At 43.7% G+C, this 24,663-nt stretch overlaps 1 protein-coding gene across 2 annotated transcripts in view; it reads right to left on the minus strand.

Annotated features, from left to right (window-relative positions):
- LOC139532594 (microtubule-associated serine/threonine-protein kinase 1-like) overlaps nt 1–24,663 on the minus strand; it is a 64,099-nt gene that overhangs the window by 25,659 nt on the left and 13,777 nt on the right. Inside the window, exons 2-4 of one of the 2 annotated variants that reach the window (XM_071330548.1) lie at nt 22,043–22,071; nt 577–674; nt 381–456 (exon numbers count right to left, since the gene is read on the minus strand). In XM_071330548.1, the coding sequence (XP_071186649.1) occupies nt 381–456; nt 577–674; nt 22,043–22,071 (203 nt within the window). Of the gene's footprint in view, nt 1–380; nt 457–576; nt 675–22,042; nt 22,075–24,663 lie in introns of both variants that reach the window. The other variant, XM_071330455.1, reaches the window with a different exon arrangement.

The raw sequence follows: 24,663 nt of genomic DNA on the forward strand, positions 1-24,663 counted from the left end.
TAGAGTGGAGTGGCCTGGCCATTGTGTTTCTATGGGGCTGCAGCATGCTGCAGTGACAGACAGGCAGAAAGATTTGATAAACACGGGCAGTGAGTACAGAAAGCTATTACTGCTCCTGCCTCTAACTCTGACTGACTGACTGCATGGGAAGAGAAGGGATGACTGGATTGGACCTCTTCACATGTGTATGTTGTTGTGTATCTCAAACATACATACACACATTCCTACCTCCTGGCTAGGCCCTTTGGTTTCCTCTCACCACTGACTCTGAGAGGTGTGATCATTCTCACTGGGAGGTGCTAGACCTGCATCTAACTGGTATTCACCTCTCCCTCCCTCTCTCACACACACATACACACACAGTGTCAGGGAGCTGTTACCTTCTGGAGGAGGCGAATGAGAAGTGTGCCGGGGTGCTGGAAGAGAAGTTGCGTGGGCTGTCCAGAGGGCTACTTCCTGGAAACACAAAGGAATGGGAATAGAGAAACAGACAGAGCATGGGAGAGGAGGAGAGGTACTGTATAATGACGTGTTTACAGTAAGATGTTTCCAGTCCGAGATGGCTGTAGTACGTACCGAGGTGTACAGGGAGGGGCAGAGGAGAGTGTGGGCGGTGGGGCAGAGTTGGGGAGGTGGTGGACAGGATCAGACTCTTCCTGTTACTGGTACGACAACTGGAAACACAGAGAAAGACAAATAGAGGGAGTTTTATGAACAATGATGTATTAGCAGGAGACCTTTTGTGAAGGTTTAGTGTGGTACATAAAAGAGAGAGTGTGTTACTGCAAGTATGTGTGTGTGTTTGTCTGTGGTTTAGTGTGTTCAAGTGTGTGTGTGTGTGTGTGTGTGTGTGTGTGTGTGTGTGTGTGTGTGTGTGTGTGTGTGTGTGTGTGTGTGTGTGTGTGTGTGTGTGTGTGTGTGTGTGTGTGTGTGTGTGTGTGTGTGTATGTGTGTGTGGACATGTGCGTATGCAGGGCTCACTGCAGGAGGACCAAGACGATAAAGAAAATTCAATTTGCCATCAATCCCCAGCCGTCTCTTCTCATGCAAGATAAGGGTGAAGAGTAGGAAGGAGGGAGAGATACAGAGCGAGAGAGAGAGAGAGAGAGAGAGAGAGAGAGAGAGAGAGAGAGAGAGAGAGAGAGAGAGAGAGAGAGAGAGAGAGAGAGAGAGAATGGGAAGACAACAGGATCCTCTCAAATCCACAGGAGACCCTCAATCCTAATTGGAACCTCCACTCCACACACTCTCCTCCATGTCGTACTACACATGATGACTCTATCTGAGTCACACACAGGCGTTCTCAGTAACGGCACGAGGCCTCTTTAATGGCACTCTAAAAGCCCACAGCTCAGATCCATTTGAAACACACTCAGATAGCTCCATCACCAGCACTATGGCATATTGCCCCATCCACTCCTCTTTAATACTGTATGCACTATTAGTCAGTCAGTGTAGCTTGGCTTTACCGTCAAGGAAAGGAGGAGAGATGCTGCGTTCATATGCTGGTCGGAAATAGGAAACTCGAAAATGTCCGACTTGCTGATTCGTGGAACGCGGCAAGTGTATAACTACAACCAGTTAGAAAGATATTCCTAGTTCCATATAGCACGTGAATGCGGGAAGAGTCCTGCTGTTTTTCCACATCCTACCTCTGTCACACAGGGGAGAGGTTATATAGACATGCCTGTTGCCATAGCCGCAGGAAGTAGGGGTGCTGAGGGTGATGAAGCACCCCCTAAAAAATCTGGATTAAAAACATAGATATATTTTTTTCTTCACAAAAGTGGTGCACTGGGCCTACTAGTCCTTTATTAGCGGACCGGTGTAGCCCTCTGTAGCGCGGAAAGATTTTTTTTCCCAAAAAGTGCCTCAATCCTTGAACAATACAACATTTAACTGATTGAAAGTAAAGGGATATCAGTGAACAAATTCCATGGTCAAGGCTACGACGGCGCCAGAGCAATGAATGAAGCTCACTCACGTGTTCAAACGCGCATATCAGACCGGGAGCCTTATGGTTCTCAGGCAGGCCTAACTCTTTATGTGTTTAAGTTTAGAAAATTATCTCTCCGCAGAAGCGACAGTTACAGGGTTGGTGAAAACAGCTTGATTGCCCTAGCAACATCCGGGAAACTGGGCAGAAGGGAATGGTACTTCAAATACAGCAATTGTACAACATCTTTAATTGAGCCTCTCATTCTCCTTCCACATATTATTGAAAGAGATAAATTACATCAAAAAGTTATTTAACAATCTGCAATATTTGAATTTCCAACTTTAATTACTGAACATGTAATTACATTATTGCCGCCAGCAAGCAGTCTAAAGATGGCAGCATTGCGACACCATGTATAGTGTCGTGAAATGTTAACATGAGGAAAGGATGACCAAATAGGCCTACCAATAAACATTTATCCATTAGCTAAAGCTCTAGGCTACATTCTTTGGCACCACAGAAAGCCCATCATCGAATAGATGTCGCAATTTCAGCACCATGAACAGTGATCAGCAGTCTATACTTTGTGAGTGCCTGTCTGGTTAACGGGAGGACAAACTCCTACCATGTGGGGATCCAGAGAAGCTACTTTATACCAGTGGCACAGATAGGGGGGTCTACCTGCGTCAGAGGACCTTCCCCTTTGCCATCCCACTCCTCAAGTGCCCTTTTGGGTATTTTTCTGTATACCGTTTTTGTCATTTTTGTTCTGAACCCACTGACCCCAAGTCGTCGTGATGTCATCAAGTAACACTTGATAACACTTGATTTAAATAGTCATCCATATTAGGTCTGGTGGTTAACTGTTACCGTGACAATCCAATCGCTAACTCAACGACAAGCCGATGCTGATGACCAGTGCAACAGTGGTGCAATTCCATCGAGGTGCAATTCCCACTCTTTCTTCCTTCCGACTGGGCAGTAGCAGAGAGGCAGCAGCTGTGTCCCACACCTCTGTGAAGCTAGCCACAATAAGGATTAGCCACAATAGTGGAATTTGTGCTTCGCCTTCAAAATTAAAGTCCCCAATTAATACTGACCAAAACAGATAGAGATAGTGGAATAATGCCATATTTGGACTAGATATTCATGCTAAACAAGGTTGGAATGTTGTTATATAACTTAAAAATAAATACAATAATTTATTAATTTGACAATAAACAGTAAAAAAAAAACAGTTAATTGGTGGCATAAATATATGCACATGTACAGCCTTGCCTATAGAGTGTGCACCCATGAAATGGGGTATCAGACTACTGTACAGTGACACCCACAGAACACAACTATGTCTCGGGTCAGATCTTGGGTATTCGGATTATGAGTGGACCCGAGAAGAATTCTAATCCCCACTCAACTATTGCTACATGACATATGTCATGCATTTGTCACGCATATCCATTCAGCCTTTCCCAGCACACAGGCAGATACGTGAGAGGAACTCTCCTTGACCACACACATACACAGCCCCCCCCCCAGGCAGATACGTGAGAGGAACTCTCCTTGACCACACACATACACAGCCCCCCCCCCCCCACTATCACCACCACACACACAGTTTCTTTGACGTTGTTTCAGAGGAGTGTTTTTCCGTCTGAATAAATGCAGAGTCACTGGCACTAATAGGCTGATTGCTGAGTCATGACGTGAGCTGACTGTAGGATCACCCAGTCGGACAGACACAGAGGCAGTCGCAGAGACAACCTCCTCTATTCCATTGGGAGACAGTAACAGCAACCAATCACAGACAGTCTAGTCAGGCTGCAGGTAATGCTAATGATTAGCATGACTCTGCAACAAATCAGTTCAGTCAACCCCTGTGTTTGCTCTATCTGTTTGTTTCAGTTGTGAAGATTATACTCCTGTGCTTGTGGTTATTACTGAGCATGTTGATAAAGAGTTGATCACAAAACCAGCTGTTAGCCTAAACCCAAATATCACCAACCACTAACCAGAGTGAGTTCATTCATTTTTGTTTTCATTACCTATCCTATAAAATACGATCTGTCATCAAGCTTATAGTTATGGTCATTTAAGGTCTCGACTCTTTAGCCTTTGCTACTGATGGATGCCTCTGTAATCCTAATTTGTGGCCCTCATCCCCAGCACTGGGCCTCTCCAGATTCAGTCCTAATTCAACGTGAGGGAGAGGTTTTGGAGACGTATTAATTAACGTTTCATTTCACTGCAGATGACGGTGGGAGCAGAAAGTGCCGGCGAGCACATTAAACACTGTTTCACTTGGCTTTCATCACGTTCGTGGTTAATTGTTTCTTCAGCGACTGGGGCTATTTAAAGGAGTGCAGGGCGCTCTGAGGCATCAGTGAGAAACCCCGAGTACAAAGAGCCTCACTGGCTGAGATTCTACTTCTGTGGTTCTCAGACTAGCAGGGTAAATGCACTCTCAATGCCGTGGGAAATAGATAGGGCTAAGTGTTCACACATATATGTACACACGCACACAAAGGCAATCACGCAAACGTACACGCATGCAATTTAAGATGCACTACATGGCCAAAAAGGTGTGGACACCCCTTTAAATTAGTAGATTTGGCTATTTCAGCCACATCCGTTGCTGACAGGTGTATAAAATCGAGCACACAACCATGCAATCTCCATTGACAAACATTGGCATTAGAGTGGCCCATTCGGAAGAGCTCAGAGACTTTCAACATGGCACCGTCATAGGATGCCACCTTTCCAACAAGTCAGTTCGTCAAATTTCTGCTCAGCTAGAGCTGCACCGGTCAACTGTAAGTGCTGTTATTGTGAAGTGGAAACATCTAGGAGCAACACCGGCTTAGCCGCGAAGTGGTATGCCATACAAGTGCACAGAATGGGACCGCCGAGTGCTGAAGAGTGTAGTGCGTAAAAATCATTTGTCCTTGGTTGCAACATTCACTACCGAGTTCCAAACTGCCTCTGGAAGCAACATCAGCACAAGAACTGTTCATCGGGAGCTTCATGAAATGGCTTTCCATGGCCGAGCAGCCACCACAAGTCTAAGATCACAATGTGCAAAGCCAAGCGTCGGCTGGAGTGGTGTAAAGCTCGCCGCCATTGGACTCTGGAGCAGTGGAAACGCATTCTCTGTAGTGATGAATCACACTTCACCATCTGGTAGTCTGACAGACATCTCTGGGTTTAGGGGATGCCAGGAGACCACTACCTGCCCCATAGTGCCAATTTTAAAGTTTGGTGGAGGAAGAATAATGGTCTGGGGCTGTTTTTCATGGTGAAGGGAAATCTTAACACTACAGCATACAATGACATTTTAGATTTACATTTTTTTTTTAACTAGGCAAGTCAACAAATTCTTATTTACAATGATGGCCTACCGTGGAACAGTGGGTTAACTGCTTTGTTCAGGGGCAGAACGACAGATTGTCAGCTCGGGGATTTGATCCATCAACCTTTCGGTTACTGTCCCAACACTCTAACCACTAGGCTACCTGCCACCCTGAATGATGATTCTGGCCTTCCAAGTTTGAGGCAACAGTTTGTCGAAGGCCCTTTCCTGTTTCAGCATGACAATGCCCCCGTGCACAAAGCGAGGTCTATACAGAAATAGTTTGTTGAGATCGGTGTGGAGGAACATGATTGAACTGCACAGAGCCCTGACCTCAACCCCATCAGTACACCCCCTTACTCATTATTTAAAGGGAAATTAGTGTTGGTGTAATGGATTTATAATTTAGGACCAGTCCCCCACGGCCTCGGGGCCCAGGCACATTCTCTGGTTGCTCATTCAGGGTCACAGGCAGACAGGACAGTGGGGAGATGTGGCTGTTTGTTTCAGCCCCAGTGACAAAGGCTGGACTGAACCGGCTGACTCCACACAACCTACCAGCTGACAGGCTGCTCACTGCCTGGGGCTTCTCACTGAAGAGGAGGGAGGGAGGGAGATTGAGAGGAGGGAATAAATTAGGAGGGATGGAAAGGAAGGGAGAGATGGAGAAAGAAATATAGGTGGGGAGAAGACATGGAAAAGAACAAGGGCAAGGGAAGAAAGGGATGATGGATAAAGAAAATAAAATCATGTGGAAGAGAAATAAGGAGGGAGGAAAGAGAGAGAGAGACAAAGAGAAATCAGGTAGGGAACGGGAGGATGTTCTCCCAGTGGTGCTCATCATCCTTGCATGTGTAACCAGTGTGAAATGGCTAGCTAGTAGCGTTTCAATCGGTGACTTCACTCACTCTGAGACCTTGAAGTAGTTGTTTACCTGGTTGTCGATGTGTTCAGAGGGTCCCTGGCTCAAGCCCAGGTTGGGACAAGGAGAGGGACGGCAGCAACACTGTTACACAGGTGTAAGGTAAACATGACCCAGTTCTTTCACAGTGCTGTACACACACACACACACACACACACTATAATGTAAACACATGGAAACATAGTGAACACACACATTCACAAAAAAACACAGGCCCTTCTGCTTGAACAAAATGCCTGACAAATAGGAGCCCTCATCACCTTATTTATGCTTATCCTCTGCCTTTTCATCTATTCCCCCTCTCTCTTCCTCCATTCACAGCAGAGGGAACAGACCTCATTAATACTGAGCAAACCAAACCATGTCTTCCTCCATGCAAACAAACAGGCAGGTGCAATATTGTATTATATGGATGAGATGACAAATTTGAAACTGACTATATTCTGAAGGACAAAGAGAATGCGAGAATGTGAAAGACAGCAAGAAAGAGAGACACACAGAGCTGCGATGGAGGGAGGAAAAGAGAGAGAGAGAGAGCAAGAAAGAGAGAAGCTGAGGTTGAGTTGAGGTACAGCAGGTCTTTTACATCTGGCACTGGAGAGATGGATAGAGGAGGGGGCAAAGAGATGGGTGGAGAAGAGCTGAGACTGGTAGAGAAAAGGAGGGGAAAGATGGATAGAGGGTAGCGTGAGCGATGGGTGGAGAAGGGGAGATATTAGTAGAGGAAAGGAGTGGAGAGAGATTTAGGTAGAATAGGAGACAACTGGGTACAGGAGAGGTGGGAAGGAGGTAGAGGAGAGAGTTAGTGGAGAGGAGAGAGCACTGAGCAGTGGGCTCAGATCACATGTTGGCTTGTTGCTACGCAATGTGCAGCAGAGGAGACACAGATAAGAGTTGAGAGAGGGTGACCAGTGAGACGAGGAGAGGAGACAGAGGAGAGAGACACCCGACTCCGTAGTTATTCAAGTTCACAGACCATGTGAGATGAAAATAAAATGACAAAGGAGAAGCAATAATGTGAAAGAGAGAAAGAACAAAATACGGTGAATGTATGATGTGGGTGCAATAAGAATTTTTAAAAATGGTGTAAACAATTGCTACAATAGTACCAAAGATTTTTGTAACTAACCCAAGATAGACCACAGTCTGTCGTTTCCATTGTGAGCAAATTAAGCATAGTGGGCAGAACAAGCATGGAGATGGGCAGAGCCAAGCACGAGCTAGCGAAATCCTATTGGCGTGGTCTAGCATGTATTAGCATATTTCCGTTAGGGAACGCCTACTCTGCGAAGTGTGTGTGTGCAATAACTCAATTTGCCCCTGCACCCCTTCTAAGGGACTGTACGTTATTTATAATGAGGGATACCTGAAGAAAATCAGACCACTCTGAAATGAAAATGGATGGCCCTCCTTTCAGTAAAATATATTTTTATCCGACCCTACCTGAACTTTTGAAAAAAAACAAGTGACCCTCCCCTAGACCCAAAATAATAGTGGATAGCAGAGGACATGCCTACCATTTATCCTCACTCCTAGCATAGAACAGAGCCTTTAGATATGCAGTTTTAGAAACTGTCCTTCATTTTGTAAGCATTAGCCTACATGGCAAAGTAGCCAGAAGGTTGTGGATTCACATTACACCGCGGACAACGGTAGCTGTGAAAAGATCTCCATTATAATGAAAACACTGCATGAATGTATCATCTTATTTGTGGTCTGAGAAAAAATTGCCTTTTATAAAAGCATTTCATGCAATTCTACATTATTTTACATGACTGGAAACAAGCAGAATCTTTTAATAGCACAACAGCACATGACAACTAATGAGCGCATGCTGCAGCACCGGAGAGGTTGTGATTTCTATACAGGATCATGTTTAAAAAAGAGGATGGTCTAAGTTTGGGACAGTGCTAAAGTTGTCTATCAACTGTAAAAATTGAGCACAACAGAACCAGTTACAACTGATGTTTCTAAAAGTAAATTCAAAGGCTCTGTAGAATGACTGTATAGCCTAATAAGGCATTTTTCATTTCATTATTATTTAATTCTAAATACATTAAAAAAAATTAACTGCAGAGGAGTATTTCTGCCTGTAATAATCCCCTTTTGTGGGGAAAAACTCATTCTGATTGACTGGGCCTGGCTCCCCCATGGCTGCGCCCCTGTCCAGTCACGTGAAATCCACAGTGGTGTAAAGTACTTAAGTAAAATATACTTGCTATACTATACCTGGCTATCAGCGGAGCCTTGTCTGGCAGCGAAACAGTTAAATATAAAAGTCGTTTTTTGGGGGTATCTATACTTTATTTTACTATTTATATTTTTTACTACTTTTACTTTTACTTTTACTTCACTACATTCCTAAAGACAGTAATGTACTTTTTACTCCATACATTTTCCCTGAAACCCAAAAGTAGTCGTTACATTTTGGATTCTTAGCAGGACAGGAAAAAGGTCCATTCATGCACTTATTAAGAGAACATCCCTGGTCATCCCTAGTGCCTCTGATCTGGTGGACTCACTAAACACACATGAATTATGTCCTAGCGTTGGTGTGTGCCCCTTGGCTATCCGTAAAATAAAATAAAAAACAAGAAAATGGTGCTGTCTGGTTTGCTTAATATAAGGAATTTAAAATGATTTATACATTTACTTTTGAAACCTAAGTAAATTTAAAACCAAATACTTTTATACTTTTATTCAAGTAGTATTTTACTGACTTTCACTTTTATTTGAGTCATTTTTTATTAAGGTATCTTTACTTTGACTCAAGTATGATAATTGGGTACTTTTTCCACCACTGGTATGTTGTTTAATAGCTTGTGGAAATGTTGATCGTCAATTAGTGACAGAATCACACATTACTTCCTAAGAAAAGTACATGTTTTGTCTCTTCGGCTATAGAATGTTGTAGTGCAGCCTCTGAATAACAAACCAAAGATATCCCTTCAGCATCGGAGTCACGTCTTTCCCCTGCATTTTATAGCTTGCTTCTAGCATAAAGCTCTGCGGACTAAAGTGTTGATTAAGATCGCATTATATAATCAGGCCTTTAAAAAAAACATTTATCTAAAGCTACCAAGGGATAGGCCCAGTGGCGATTTTAGCCTGTAAATCCTGGTGGGGCTAACTCCCCCCCAAAAATGAATTGCACTATAACGGTGACAAACGGTGCCCACAATCTGTTAGAGCTTACATAAAGCTGTCCCAACAGCAGAGCTTTCTTTTCAGCACCATGGAGTGAATCCTTACCACCGCTACACCTGGCTATCGGCGGAGCCTTGTCTGGCAGCGAAACAGTTCATTCAGCCTCATTTACTGCCTTTTTAAAAACAGCTAATATTTTTTATTTAACTAGGCAAGTCAGTTTAGAACAAATTCTTATTCTCAATGACAGCCTAGGAACAGTGAGTTAACTGCCTTGTTCAGGGGCAGAACGACAGATTTTTACCATGTCAGCTCAGGGATTTGATCATGTAACCTTCAGGTTACTAGTCCAACACTCTAACCACTAGGCTACCTGCCACCCCGTATGGCTGACTTGCTTAAACAAATGTGGTTTCTACTGACAATTTAGACGTACAAATGAGCATTAATGAGCGAGCTAGGATGGACGTAGTCAATATAACTATTTGTTCAGCACTTCTGAAATGTACAGCAACAGAATTCAGAACATGAGCCGTTCTTACAGTATTCTCCCTGTACACCAAGTCAGAACTGTAGGATAAATAAAGTGGGCATATGAGCAGACAATGAAAGCTCTTACAATATTCAATGATTACATTTCACTAAAACAGGCTATGGGCTACATGTGCACCACCAAGTCAGAACAAATGGCTAAATTATGAGGGGAAAAGGGGCCAAATTATTAGGGTGAGGCACATAACAGCTAATAACAGCTTACTACACAACATACACTTAGTATTACTTTCTTAGCTACAGTATGCATATCTCCCTGGCATATTACAGCATTTATGCAGCACCATACAAGACATTTTTGAACTCACCATGTTGTGCTGTGCTCACTTGAACAGAAGGGTGGCGCGGAGGTCCTTTGTGGGCAAATTTTGTCATCAAACTTTGTCATCAAAGTCTGTCATTCTCTGGATTTATGGTGCTTTCAAGACAACTGAAAACTCAAAGAAAAAACCCCAAAGTCGAATCATGATGTTAGTGATCTTCAAGTCAGAGCTCTAGAAAGAGGCTCAAGTTCCAGACTTGGAATTCCAAGTTGGATGACTGTTCAAAACAGTTTTATTTTCCCAGTTCATTTTTTCCCAAGTTCCCAGTTGTCTTGAACGCACTGAAGTCTGAGATTTCCCAGTTCCGAGTCTCCAGTTATTTTGAACAAGGCAGAAGTCATGCTGGATTGACAGCATGACCAATGTATTCAACCTTTTCTGGCCCATCGTGTTAAATGTTTATCCTTTAAAGCTTGGAAAAGAGACGCTTAAAACCGAGACCACACACCCACTCCACTGAATTTATTCATCAAAACTCAGACCTTTCTGTGCCACTGTAAGCACTGAGCCAATCATTTTTGGCCATGAAAATAACAAACATATATCTGGTGTCACATTCTGACCCTAGTTCTTTTGTTATTTCTTTGTTTTTGTGTGGTCAGGGCGTGAGTTGGGTGGGTAATCTATGTTCGTTTGTCTATGTTGGGTTTTTCGTTTGGCCTGGTATGATTCTCAATCAGAGGCAGGTGTCGTTAGTTTTCTCTGATTGAGAATCATACTTAGGTAGCCTTTTTCCACCTGGGTTTCGTGGGTGGTTATTTCCTGTTTAGTGTTTGTGTGTTTCACGTTACGGGACTGTTTCGGTTTTCATTTTGTTTCACTTTGTTAGTTTGTATTTTGTCGTATTCATTCTCAGTAAAAGTCATTATGGATACGTACCACGCTGCATTTTGGTCTTCCGATCTATCCTACTACTCCTCGTCAGAGGAGGAAGAAGAAAGCCGTTACATCTGGCACATCCCCGATTCTAAAGGTCTACCGCCAGCACTTAGATTTACTATTGCAATAGGTTTGGTTATTTTTTTTATTGAACTAGGCAAGTCAGTTAAGAACAATAATCTTTACTCTTATTTACAATGATGGCCTACCCCAGCCAAACCCTCCCTAACCCGGATGACGCTGGGTCAATTGTGCACTGCCCTATGGGACTCCCAATCACGGCCAGTTGTGATACAGCCCAGGATCGAACCCGGGTATGTAGTGACGCCTCTAGCACTGCGATGCAGTGCCTTAGACGACAAATCCCCCTGACTGAAATTGTAAAAGCATGACCCTCCCCCATTTTCCTCCAGGTAACAATTGTGTACATTTCGACCACTCCCTAAACAATTACATTTTTTCTAAATTTTGGCAAAGGGTAAAGTCTACAAAACTTAGTCCAGTTTTCATCTATGAGAAAATGTGCAGAATGTCAGCCAAAACCCATCTTGCTACATCTTCTCCCACTGCCGGCCAGTAGGCTTCCTCTCATCACCATATTTGGTGGTGAGTGGAAATTCCAACCGTATGCTTCAGATTTATACATCCGGTGAAACATCTGGCTCATTGTTCTATCTGTGATAGTACTGTATAGGCTACACTGTGTGACCACAGTCAATGACATACCAATCAAAGAAAACCAGGGTAGAGAGAAGAATATTACAGTGAAAAAGAGAGTGCCTTGTCTTGTCCTCTATCCTGACACTCAACACCTAGAGCCATCAAGAATCTTCTCAGTCAATCCAAAATCACACATTCCTTCCATCTCCCAGCATCCTCTCCTCCTGACCTCCATGGGCTGGGACAAAGTTGCCAGCATCAGCACACCACAGCAACCCAATCTGGACAGACACCCGAGGAGAGGCGATGCCACCCCAGCCTGGAAAACTGTCTACACGACTACTGAAATACTGCTACTGAAATGGATATACGGAGCTGAGAGTTCCTAAAAACACACAGAGATAAAGGTGTGAAAATGTACAGTATATTTTATATATGAGGGAACCTTTGTCCCAGCCTACTGTATGTCTACACTTTATATACATATGATGGATGTGGTTTTATTATCCCTGAGAGTTTAAACACTGACAGATGTTGAAATGGACATGCCAGCCCTCAAGCAGAGCTCTGGCTAACACAGCTTTGTCACATCTCCACCGGACCACATAAGGATGCTGTGTGTTAAATGTCAAATTGTGTGGCTTAATTTCATTACCGCCACCAGAGAAGTCAAACAGAGCCTAGTCACCTTCTACTGACCCTCTTACAGCTGTCTGAGACACAAGTTCCAGATCCTCATACAAGATGCCATGAGGCACAGATCTAGGATCAGCTCACTTTCCCCAGATCCTTATAAGTGTACAAAACAAAAACAAACTTTTTAAGTAAGAAGTAGGCATTGGTGTGAAGCCGAAAAATAAAGGATATTCACGAGCACTACAATTCCTACTCCACCCATGCTCTACCAAGGTTTTTCAGCACACCGCTTTGACCTAATACAATAGCTACATTGGTCTATTGTACTTCAAACAATGTGTATGCAGGTTGCTTAGAATTTAAACCTTATCGAACACCCACAGTAACTCAATATTAGGAAGTTTTTGTTTATATATATTTTATTTATCCTTTATTTAACTAGTCAATTAAGACCAAATTCTTATTTACAATGACGGCCTATACCAGCCAAACCCGGACGACGCTGGGCCAATTGTGCGCCACCCTATGGGACTCCAAATCACAGCTGGTTGAGATACAGCCTGGATTCAAACCAGGGTGTCTGTAGTGACGCCTGAGATGCAGTGCCTTAGACCACTGCACCACTCTGGAGCCCATTCTAAACTTTGGTGTTCCTAATGTTTTGTACACTCAGTGTATGTAGACATTATAGTTTTTGCACCATAACACAGAAATACAGCAAGTAAAGTAAAAATACACAGTAATGACAAATGGCAACAGAAATAATGTAGTTATTAGTATTTATTTAATATTAACAGCTGATTTTCCAGAGGGAAGTGAAAAACCAGAAACCCATTTAAGCCAATATGGAGTAAACTGGAAAAATATCCCTGATCTCATTTAACAAGACAATCTAGCAAGCTACTGGAAAATATACAAATAATCAACATATAGCCTACCAATAAACTATTCACATACATTCTTGACTGTCACATTAGGTGGCACGGACAGCAAGGCACAAAGTGCAAGAAGTGACACAAACTGCTCTGTGTTCTGCGCCAGCTCCCCCTGACATCCTACTTCTCCCCCTGGCATCCTACTTCTCCCCCTGACATCCTACTTCTCCCCCTGGCATCCTAAGTCTTCCACCTCGGTGGAAACGACTTGGGATATACCAAGGGGACGGCACTGGTGCAGCAGATGCAAAGATTTAGAGGTGGTCACCCGAATGTTTCCCGGGACAACGGTGGTCTTCTCTGATATCGCGCAGTGGAGGAGCTGGATGTTCCAGTGGGGCCAGAGGATAAACAAGTGCATAGAGAGGGCCCGGCACTCTATCAATCATCTGGTATATGCATTTCAGGGAACACAATCCGCCACCCTGATGTCAAGCAGTGTGTCCCTAGGATGTCCCGTAGGGATGGAGTACATTTGATGGATGAGGGCAACAACGTATTCCTTGAGAGTTTACAGTTGGTCTCTCCAGTCTCTCCAGCGTGGCAGTTTCCCAAGGTTTGGTGTTGACAATGAACTTTACTTAGCTAGCTAGCTGTGCTTTGTGGAAGAATGTGGGAGGTTTTGTCAACATTGAGTTGTGCCGGTTCATGATCAGTCCATACAGCTAATGTTAAAGCCTTGTTAGCTTATAGCTAACTAGTTAGCTAACATGACTGGCTAACATTAGTTGACTAGCTAACTGGCAATAGCACCCAAGGACGTTCGCTATCTTATTTGTGATTATTTGTTTGTGCTCTGATTACATGCAAGTTTCAAGGCCAACAGTTTACACAGATGACTTCAGCCATGTGAAAAACCTTCCATAGCAAAATATAGCTAGCTTCCTTTGCTTGTAGCTTGCCTCTCATCCGACTGGTGAAAGCTAACTACTAGCGCTGTTGCTGCGCAATCCAAGTGCTTTGGTCTGGTTTTAGAACTCTTGAAATTCGGCTTAAAAGATGCCCAGCTAGCAATGAGAAATCTGCCCAGAAGCGGCCCTTTTCCGGGGGGGCATAACTGATTGAATCAGCTCAGAATTGGGTGTCGGACTCGGCCGGAAATCAAAATGAATGATTGACCGGAATCGGCCCGATGTATCCATCTACCGTAATTCAGCCGACTTTGCCGGCATTTGACCAGAATCCCTCCAAAAGCGGCTCGATGCAATTTTAAATAAATGTATAAAAAATTACCTGATTTAGTCATTTTTAATATTACTATTATACATACAAATTATACCCATCCACATTTTTTTTTAAATAATTGAATTTATTTATTACCCCCTTTTCATCATATCCAATTGTCTTGTCTCATCGCTGCAACTCCCATACGGCCTCAGGAGCGGCGAAGAGCCATGTATCCCCCGAAACACAACCCAGCCAAGTCTCGCTGCTTCTTGACACAATGCACGCTTAACCCAGAAACTAGCCGCACCAATGTGTCAGAGGAAACACAATACACCTGGTGACCGTGTATGCGCCTGGCCTGCCACAGTAGTCGCTACAGCGCGATGGGACAAGGACATCCCGGCCGTCCAAACTCTCCCCTCACCCGGACGACGTTAGGCCAATTGTGTATCGCCCGGTCACGGCCGGCATGGGTATTGAACCAGCATCTGTAGCAACGCAGTTTGCACTGCAATGCAGTGTCTTAGACCGTTGCACCACTCAGGAGGCCCCAACCACAGGTTTTAATGCTCATCAATTGTCTTGCACAAAGTATCAAAATACTAAAATACTACTTAAAGAATTTTATTTAAATGTTATTTTTATTTTTATCACAGAAACAATGGAAAAATATGGAAAAATAAATAAATAATGAAATGTGAATTATATAAAGCAGCCTGTGTAATCATCTGCCAGAGAGTAACCACAATCGGCCCGAGCCCCAAGTAATATATTTGGCCCAAATCGGCCCGACAACCTAGCCATAAGTAATACTGCCAAAGGCGGCCCAGACTCGGGCCTCTCAGCCGAGTGCCCGACTCTCAGCCGGAAACAGCCCAGATCCACTGTGCTAGCTGGGTGTTAGCGTTGTCAGATATGTAACAAAAGAGTAGCACATCGTTTGTTCATAATGGACAGAAACGAGCACGTGAGATTGATAAATTATACATTTAATCAAAACTGTTGCCCCTACAAACAAATTCAGTCCAAAAGGTGTCAAGTCTAATAGTCACTTTATGGACTCTGTAGTCTTGTTCTTATCCGACTCCTAGATATTGAGCTTGGTCGGGACAAGACATTTTATTGTTTTCCTAATTCTAACAACCCAGATGGCTCATGACCAGAGGCGGGGAGTGTGTTGTGTACCTGAATTTAACATTGAGCTTCAACCAATGCCATACTGTTGTGGGGGCTATAGCCAGTTAAGGGAAATCACAACTGACCATAGATCAGTGTCTAGGGCAGTGATATTCAAAAAAAAATTCGCCAAGAGTTTCTGGCCACCCCATCGGCACTCCAATAAAAAAAGAAACCAATAAATACATTTACTCAATAAAATAACAATTTTCAAATTATCTTTCTCAAAAACGTTTGTATATTGTCCCATACAATAATCTTCACTCTTAATTTTTTTAATTGTAATTACAACCTCAACATTGAATACCACTGGTCTAGGGGCTTACTTCAAAGCTAGAACAGCTTTTGACGTTGCAGTCTCAGAGACAAAACATTAGCTTCTTGTTATTGTCTTTGATTAACAAAGATCCCTTATTTTGTCTAGAAACATAGAGGCTGACAGAGAAACAGGACAGTGTCAAGAGTGGCATTCTTCCGATTCAGTATTGAGGGGGTAGACTTTTCCTGGAACTGAAGTCAGGCTCCGACGGGACTAAAGAAGATCAAAGAGAATAAAAGCCCCATTACTCCACTGAAATGATTTTTACTCTAAGAGAGGAGTAATGCTACCACTTCCACCAAAGCTACTGCTATTGAATCCAAACATCCCCTGAGAGACAGGAGACCACTCAGAAGGACGGATTCTTTGGTCTGGCCCAGGTATCTTGATTCTGGCCCAGGTATCACTTACCTCCTTCGATGTGTGATATGTGTGGTATTGGTTGAAGGTAGATTCAGCGAAATGACATTGGCACGAGCAGCACCGGAGATATATTGAGATAAATGAGATGCAAGACTTCACTCTCACAGTCACACACAGTATCTGCATATGTGCACGGGTTCGCTTCACACTGTGAACAACGTGGCAGCCAGGGCACCAAAACAGTGGAGAAGTTGAGCCTTGTGCTTCAATGCTCTTAGTTGTTGTGAAAATTGACCCACTACGCTCTTTACTTTCTGCATCTACCTCATATTACTGAGTCTACCTTTAAGTACTGTGTAATAGTGGTCTGATGGCCTTGTTTGTTTGTAAGGGTTAAGGTGTGGCCATTAGAGAGGGAGAGGTATGTGTAGGTGTGTGTGTATTGAGGTGTGTGTGTGTGTGTGTGTGTGTGTGTGTGTGTGTGTGTGTGTGTGTGTGTGTGTGTGTGTGTGTGTGTGTGTGTGTGTGTGTGTGTGTGTGTGTGTGTGTGTGTGTGTGTGTGTGTGTGTGTGTGTGTGTGTGTGTGTGTGTGTGTGTTCCAGGGAGGGGTTGGGGATGGAGACGTGTTGTTTTCACTCTGATCCTTTTTGTGATGAGGTACACCTGAGCCCAGCACCTGAGGGACATACACTGTCTGATTATCAACACTCATTATCTCTCCTTTTATCTCTCCTTCCCCCTTTATCTTCTTTACCTCTCACTCCTTCCATCCTGAACACACCCACCCACTACATCTGTATTTAGCTCACACACACACGGAAACACACACACCCCCACATAAAAAGAGGAGAGACTCGTGTGTACGCATGTGCCTGACTACAGCTGAATGGACACTCATCCCAGGACGTTCTCTCGCTCACTAGCTCTCTTTCTCTCTGTCATCCTCTCTTTCGTGTTTAATCTGTAAAGAGCTGGATACGGACAGAAAGAAAGAAGGAGAGGGAAAGAGAGAGAGAGAGAAAGAGAGCGAGGCCTGTGCATGTCTTCACTGCTCACATAACCCCAGTGTGTTGGTCCTTGATCGAGGCTGAGATAGAGATATTACCCTTGGGCCCTGTGCTCTTACTCACTCCCTCTCTCTCCCGCTCTCATTTGCTCTACCCCTTTCTTTCTCCCTCACTCTCTCTCCTCACTTGCTAAGCCACTTTGACTTGAGGATGTGACTGGAAGATAATGTAGTGTGATAATGGCATGTCCATTCAAAACAAATAGGGAAAGATGTTGATAACTTAACTGCTAACTTAAAATGGTAACACAGACCGATAGATCTATTACACTGCAGTGTAATGGGAATATAGACATGTGTTTGAAAATAATAATACAGGGGCACTATGAGATGATTGAACACACAAATTCATATTAAACTACTACCATCAGCACAACAGACTTCTTGTTAATCAGCATGCTGACTAAGTCAAGTATTTTCTGTCTGGTGGGTGCTTGTGTGTGTTGGTGTGTGTGTTAAAACTGCAGTAATAACAGGCCAGAGGCAGCCTAATCCCTGGCCAATCAGCAGGAGAGAATGAAGTCATTGGGAGTCAGAGGGACTGGGGCACAGTAGGAGAACTTCTCTGAGATTAAAGCAAAATGATGTTGATCATGGCTAGAACTAACTGTTTTATAATATTCTGTGTCAGAGAGCTACAGTTGAAGTCGGAAGTTTAGATACACCTTAGCCAAATAGATTTAAACTCATCTTTTCACAATTCCTGACATTCAATCCTAGTAAAAATTCCCTGTCTTAGGTCAGTTAGGATCACAACTTTATTTTAAGAATGTGAAATGTCAGAATAATAGCAGAGAGAATGATTTATTTCAGATTTTATTTCTTTCATCACATTCCCAGTGGGTATGAAGTTTACATACACTCAATTAGTATTTGGTAGCATTGCCTATAAATTGTTTAACTTGGGTCGAATGTTTACGGTAGCCTTCCACAAGCTTCCCACAATAAGTTGGGTGAAATTTGGCCCATTCCTCCTGACAGAGCTGGTGTAACTGAGTCAGGTTTGTAGGCCTCCTTGCTCGCACACGCTTTTTCAGTTCTGCCCACAAATTTTCTATAGAATTGAGGTCAGGGCTTTGTGATGGCCACTCCAATACCTTGACTTTGTTGTCCTTAAGACATTTTGCCACAACTTTGGAAGTATGCTTGGGGTCATTGTCCACGTGGAAGACCCATTTGCGACCAAGCTTTAACTTCCTGACTGATGTCTTGAGGTGTTGCTTCAATATATCCACATAATTTTCCATCCTCATGATGCCATCTATTTTGTGAAGTGCACCAGTCCCTCCTGCAGCAAAGCACCCCCACAACATGATGCTGCCATGCATCACGGTTGGGATGGTGTTCTTCAGCTTGCAAGGCTCCCCATTTTTTCTCCAAACATAACGATGGTCATTATGGCCAAACAGTTCTATTTTAGTTTAATCAGACCAGAGGACATTTCTCCAAAAAGTACGATCTTTGTCCCCATGTGCAGTTGCAAACCGTAGTGTGGCTATTTTATGGCGGTTTTGGAGCAGTGGCTTCTTCCTTGCTGAGCGGCCTTTAAGGTTATGTCGATATAGGACTCGTTTTACTGTGGATATAGATACTTTTGTACCTGTTTCCTCCAGCATCTTCACAAGGTCCTTTGCTGTTGTTCTGGGATTGATTTGCACTTTTCGCGCCAAAGTACATTCATCTCTAAGAGACAGAACGCGTCTCCTTCCTGAGCGGTATGACGGCTGCGTGGTCCCATGGTGTTTATACTTGTGTACTATTGTTTGTACAGATGAACGTGGTACCTTCAGGTGTTTGGAAATTGCTCCCAAGGATGAACCAGACTTGTGGAGGTCTACAATTTTTTTCTGAGGTCTTGGCTGATTTCTTTTGATTTTCCCATGGTGTCAAGCAAAGAGGCACTGAGTTTGAAGGTAGGCCTTGAAATACATCCACAGGTACACCTCCAATTGACTCAAATTATGTCAATAAGCCTATCAGAAGCTTCTAAATCCATGACATAATTTTCTGGAATTTTCCAAGCTGTTTAAAGGCACAATCAACTTAGTGTATGTATACTTCTGACCCACTGGAATTGTGATACAGTGAATTATAAGTGAAATCATTTGTCTGTAAACAATTGTTGGAAGAATGTATTGTGTCATGCGCAAAGTAGATGTCCTAACCAACTTGCCAAAACTATAGTTTGTTAACAAGAAAATTGTGGAGTAGTTGAAAAACGAGTTTTAATGACTCCAACCTAAGTGTGTGTAAACTTCCGACTTCAACTGTACGTATCCCCTTACAGTCATCGCTCAACAAAGAGTTTATCTCAGCATCACTGAGTCAAACTGATTCAAACAGAGCCATGGATATAATCAAACAGTCACCTTTCATTTTTTGAGTCACTGATTAGTAAATACTACATTAAGCCTGAAATAATGATACAGTCCTATCTTAGCTGGTACATAGAGGATGTCTGTAGAACCACTGACACAGCAATCTTCATAAACACTACTCTAAGTCACTCGACAGCCTCACTCAGCAGAACTGAGCAGATATACAAAACCAGATGGACACTCACACACGCACGCACGCACGCACTCACGCACTCATGCACACACACACACTCACGGTGACCTTATAAGCACAAACACATCAGTCGCACTGTCAATGCTAACCACCTCCTAATGTACACTTAGCTGATACACACACACACAGAGGGAGAGAAACCCAGATAGATGAGGTGATGGAGGGAAGGAGAGAAACCCAGATAGATGAGGTGATGGAGGGAAGGAGAGAAACCCAGATAGATGAGGTGATGGAGGGAGGGAGAGAAACCCAGATAGATGAGGTGATGGAGAGCGGGAGGGATAAGAAAAGGATAAAAACAAAAGGGAGGACAGGGAACAACATCACGTATTACAAAGACAGAATCCCCCACCGCTCAAGACACACTGACCTATTTAACAGTGCCCTTTGTTTTATATTGTACCTTTTGGTGCGTCGGAACATGTTGCTTGCGTAGTGAGGGTAGCTTAGCGTAATGCTAAGCAACGAGAGCAGTTGAGAAGTGAGAGTCAGGAAGCAGCAGGGTCCCTTGAAAATGTCATCGCAAACACTCCCTCAACCTTTAGATGTGCACCGGTGTCTGAGTGCTGTGGCGGTAGACAAACGACAGTAAAGGAGAGTGAGGGAGGGAGGGAGGGAGCGAGAGAGGCAGGGAGCGAGAGAGAGAGAGAGAGAGAGAGAGGGGGGGGGGGTGGAGGGAGGGAGGGAGGCTGAGGCTGTCTTTGATTTTAAATAGGAACAAAAAACCAGACAGGGAATTTTTGGTCGTGTCTCAAGGGTAAGGGTAAGGGCCATGGCAAGGGAAGGGATGATGAATTCATTATCCCAGGGAGGAGGAGAAGACTCTCAAAGAAGTCCAGAGCTTGTTAATTGAAGCTGATGCTAGAAGGTGGTAGAGGTGTGTGTGTTTATCTGCAATATGTGTGTATACTAGTGGACATGTCGTACATAACAAAAAACAGATATTTAAGATTAGATATGTGCACATCCATTCCATAATTCATCCAAGCAAATGTAAAACCACATCAGTGCTGATAAATACAAGCCTACTGAGAACAATAGAGGAGACACCCCATCCAGATGAATAGATCAAGGCAGTAGATGATTGTGAGCTCATCTATAATGGATGATATGGATGATACTGGTCTATGGGGAGGGAGGCCTAGAATGGGAACCAGACTGAAACAGAATGAACCCAGATGGTACATCTCTGGAGGAGAGCATAGAGTTGATGACTAAAAAGGGGACAAAATGAAAGCTGAATACCACTGTGAGGGAAAGATAGAGGAGATGACCAGTGGTCACTGAGGTCAGAGGTCAGCACGGTCCCCAGGTTCATTTCCTGGTTTATTTCCCAGGGGTATGGTGTGGGTGATATGGGCAGGGGGAAGAGACGGGTTACAAAGAAAGGCAGAGAGAGGGACTGGATGGAAGTAGGGACAGACTACACAGAGAGACTGCTTGGGTCTGTGTTCTGTATGCTGTGATTTTAAACACACACAAGCGTGCGCACACACACACACAATGATAGAATGATAAAAGCTTCATCTACCACATTATTAACGTATTATAACATTTAATTAACACAATCAATCATTTCAGCCATATCTTTGTCTTGCTGACACAGACAATAACACACTGGGGCTGTTTCCTTGCCACACACAAGCTAGGGTATGAGAAGGAGGGTGTGAGAGACAGAGCGAGAGACAGAGCGAGAGAGGCAGAGCGAGAGACAGACAAAGAAAGAGGAGGAAGTGTTTCAGCACCATGGAAAGCAATCAGACGCAGAGCGCTGTCTACCCAGACAGACAGCAGGATTGCCTCCTCCATTCATTCTAATTCCCCTCTAAGTACCTCTCAAGTATCCTCAAACCCTCAATAGGGTGTTGAAATGCTAATCATGTCTCAACTGGGATTCAACAGGGATGAAATCTTCCAACCAGGACAGTAGAGCCCTCGGCTGATAAAAGAGTTGTTGTTTCCAAACACACACTTCCCCTGGCTCGGGGTGTGTTTCATAGGGAGTGCCCAGTTGGCCAGGAGGGAGGGAAGATGTACTAACCTGCTGTTCTTGCGGGGCAGTGGCAGATCCTTCTGGAAGAAAGGCAGAAAAAGAGAGGACAACAGAGATCAGGTACTGGTAACATTAGAGGGATTCACAGGTAACGAGGTGATTAGAAGCAGAAAAACAGACATCAACTAAACCCCTGTACGTCACCTCACCACATTGGTACATAAGCTAAGCAATGGAATGTTATGACTTGACACCTCCCTTCAGTCTCTTAGTCCACTTGGACCTCGCCTCTGCTATAAAGACTCACATATACAGTACATTAATATATACAGTACATGGTATTGTCACTCCCTGACCATAGAGAGCTTTTTATTCTCTATGTTGGTTAGGTCGGGGTGTGACTAGGGTGGGTCATCTAGGTGATTATACAGTATAGCTATGTTGGCCTGGTATGGTTCCCAATCAGAGGCAGCTCTTTATCGTTGTCTTTGTGCTTTGTGGGATCTTGTTTTTGTGTAGTGCCTGTTAACACTGCAATTACTTCACGGTTCGTTTGTTTTCTGTATTTGTTTTGGTGAGTTTCATTGATTAAAACATGTGGAACTCTACGCACGCTGCGCCTTGGTCCAATCATTCTAACAATCGTGACAGGTATTCTGTGTGTCTTTGTTTGTGAATTCCGTTGAGGGAAAGATACCAGGAAACAACAGAACAGAGAGGATGGGTAAGTGCATTATGTGCTTGTATATGTGAGTGTGTGCTTCAGCAATGTGGACCAGTGCTTTGAAGTGGACCAACACTCTCTACCGCTCCCTCTGTAAGGGAGTGCGTAACTGGCGGCAGGGAAGTCAGGCGCAGGAGAGCAAAACTGGGTAATCAACGGAGCAGTTTTATTCATTAAACCACCGGAAACCAGAACAACAAACAAATGGGTACAAAACCCGTCGCGCACCAGAGAAAACGTACACATGCTCTTACAATAAACAATTCCGCACAAAGACATGGGGGGAACAGAGGGTTAAATATACAACATGTAATGAGGGAATTGAGACCAGGTGTGTGGGAAGACAAGACAAAACAAAATGAAAAGTGGATCGATGATGGCTAGAAGACCGGCGACGCCGACCGCCGAGCGCCGCCCGAACAAGGAGAGGAACCGACTTTGGCGGAAGTCGTGACTCTGACTCTCTCTCTCTCTCTCTCTCTCTCTCTCTCTCTCTCTCTCTCTCTCTCTCTCTCTTTCTCTCTCTCTCTCTGTTCCCCCAGCAGAGCAGAACAGTGGGTCCACCCCCCTATCTCTCCCCTGGGTCCCAGATGGACCCAGAACACTGGTCTGGAACATTAGCTAACGCTGAGAAGTGCCAAATCCTACCCCAGCCTGGCTCTTTGAAATGCTTCATGGTACCGATATTTGCGTTTTTCATGCATCATGTTCAAATCATTTATAAGTGACATTGTTGAGCTTCACAGTCAATTTTAGATATTTTCGGAGGATTTGGACATGATGCGCGAAAAATGCTAATATTGGTACCATGACTTGAATGGGATTTGTGCCAAAAATGCTAAAACATTAGCATTTGGAAACAATACCAGGAAAATAAAACTAACGCATGGATTGCTGTCATACCTTGTCTATAGACTGCTTACAGGGTAAGGAAACCAATGTGTAATTTTGTAATTTGGGATGAAGTATCCCTTTAAGCTCTGTGGTGCCTAGAGCTTCAGCCTCAACCAGAGCCTGATTCTGCCTCTGTCTGTGTCCCTGATTGCTTACTTCTTACACACATTCACTACAACATACTCCCACTCTCTCCAGACATACATGTAGAACATGAAAGAGACAGAAAAATTGCAAATTGACCAAGAGGTACTGCAAAATAAATCGGGGAAGAGAGGGGCCAAGAGAGAGAAGGCCAAGAAGAGGTGAACAGAGAGATAATGGAGAGAAAAGAGGATCCAGAAAGTCCAAATGCTCACAGGCATCACTTTGGTGACTAACACTGAGCCCGTTTCCCAGGTGTGTGTTGTGTAGAGCGCTAATTAATGCATTAGCCACTCCACATCCACTCCTGTCAATGACGGGCGACTCAGTCAAGATGCCATTAGCATTGACTGACAGGCAACCGGTAACAATCAATACAATATTAGGTTAATCTTGAGCTAAAGTGTACATGTTTGTTTGAGTGTGTGTGCGTGTGTGTGTGTGTGTGTGCTTACATGTATACTATAAGCTATTAGGGCTGGGAATTCCCAGGGACTTCACAATACGATATCATCACAATACTTAGGAGCTGATACGATATGTATTGTGATTATCATGATTCTATATTGCGATTTGATGTTCCGAACATATTGCTCACTATATGTCTGCTGCAGAGAGACGAGAGAGCATGATAAAATTAGTTTGTCACGCCCTGACCACAGAGAGCCCTTGGTTCTCTATGGTGTTTAGGTCAGAGCGTGACTAGGGGGGTGTTCTAGTCATTGTATGTCTATGTCGGTGAGTTGTATGGTTCCCAATTAGAGGCAGCTGGTAATCGTTGCCTCTAATTGGGGATCATATTTAGGTATCCTTTTTCCCACCTGTGTTTTGTGGGATATTGTTTGTGTTAGTGTGTTTGGGCACTACGTCGTCATGGTCTTTGTAAGTTTTGTTATTTTGTTTCTAG

This window comes from Salvelinus alpinus, chromosome 1 (assembly GCF_045679555.1).
Source record: "Salvelinus alpinus chromosome 1, SLU_Salpinus.1, whole genome shotgun sequence".
Classification (NCBI taxonomy): domain Eukaryota; kingdom Metazoa; phylum Chordata; class Actinopteri; order Salmoniformes; family Salmonidae; genus Salvelinus; species Salvelinus alpinus.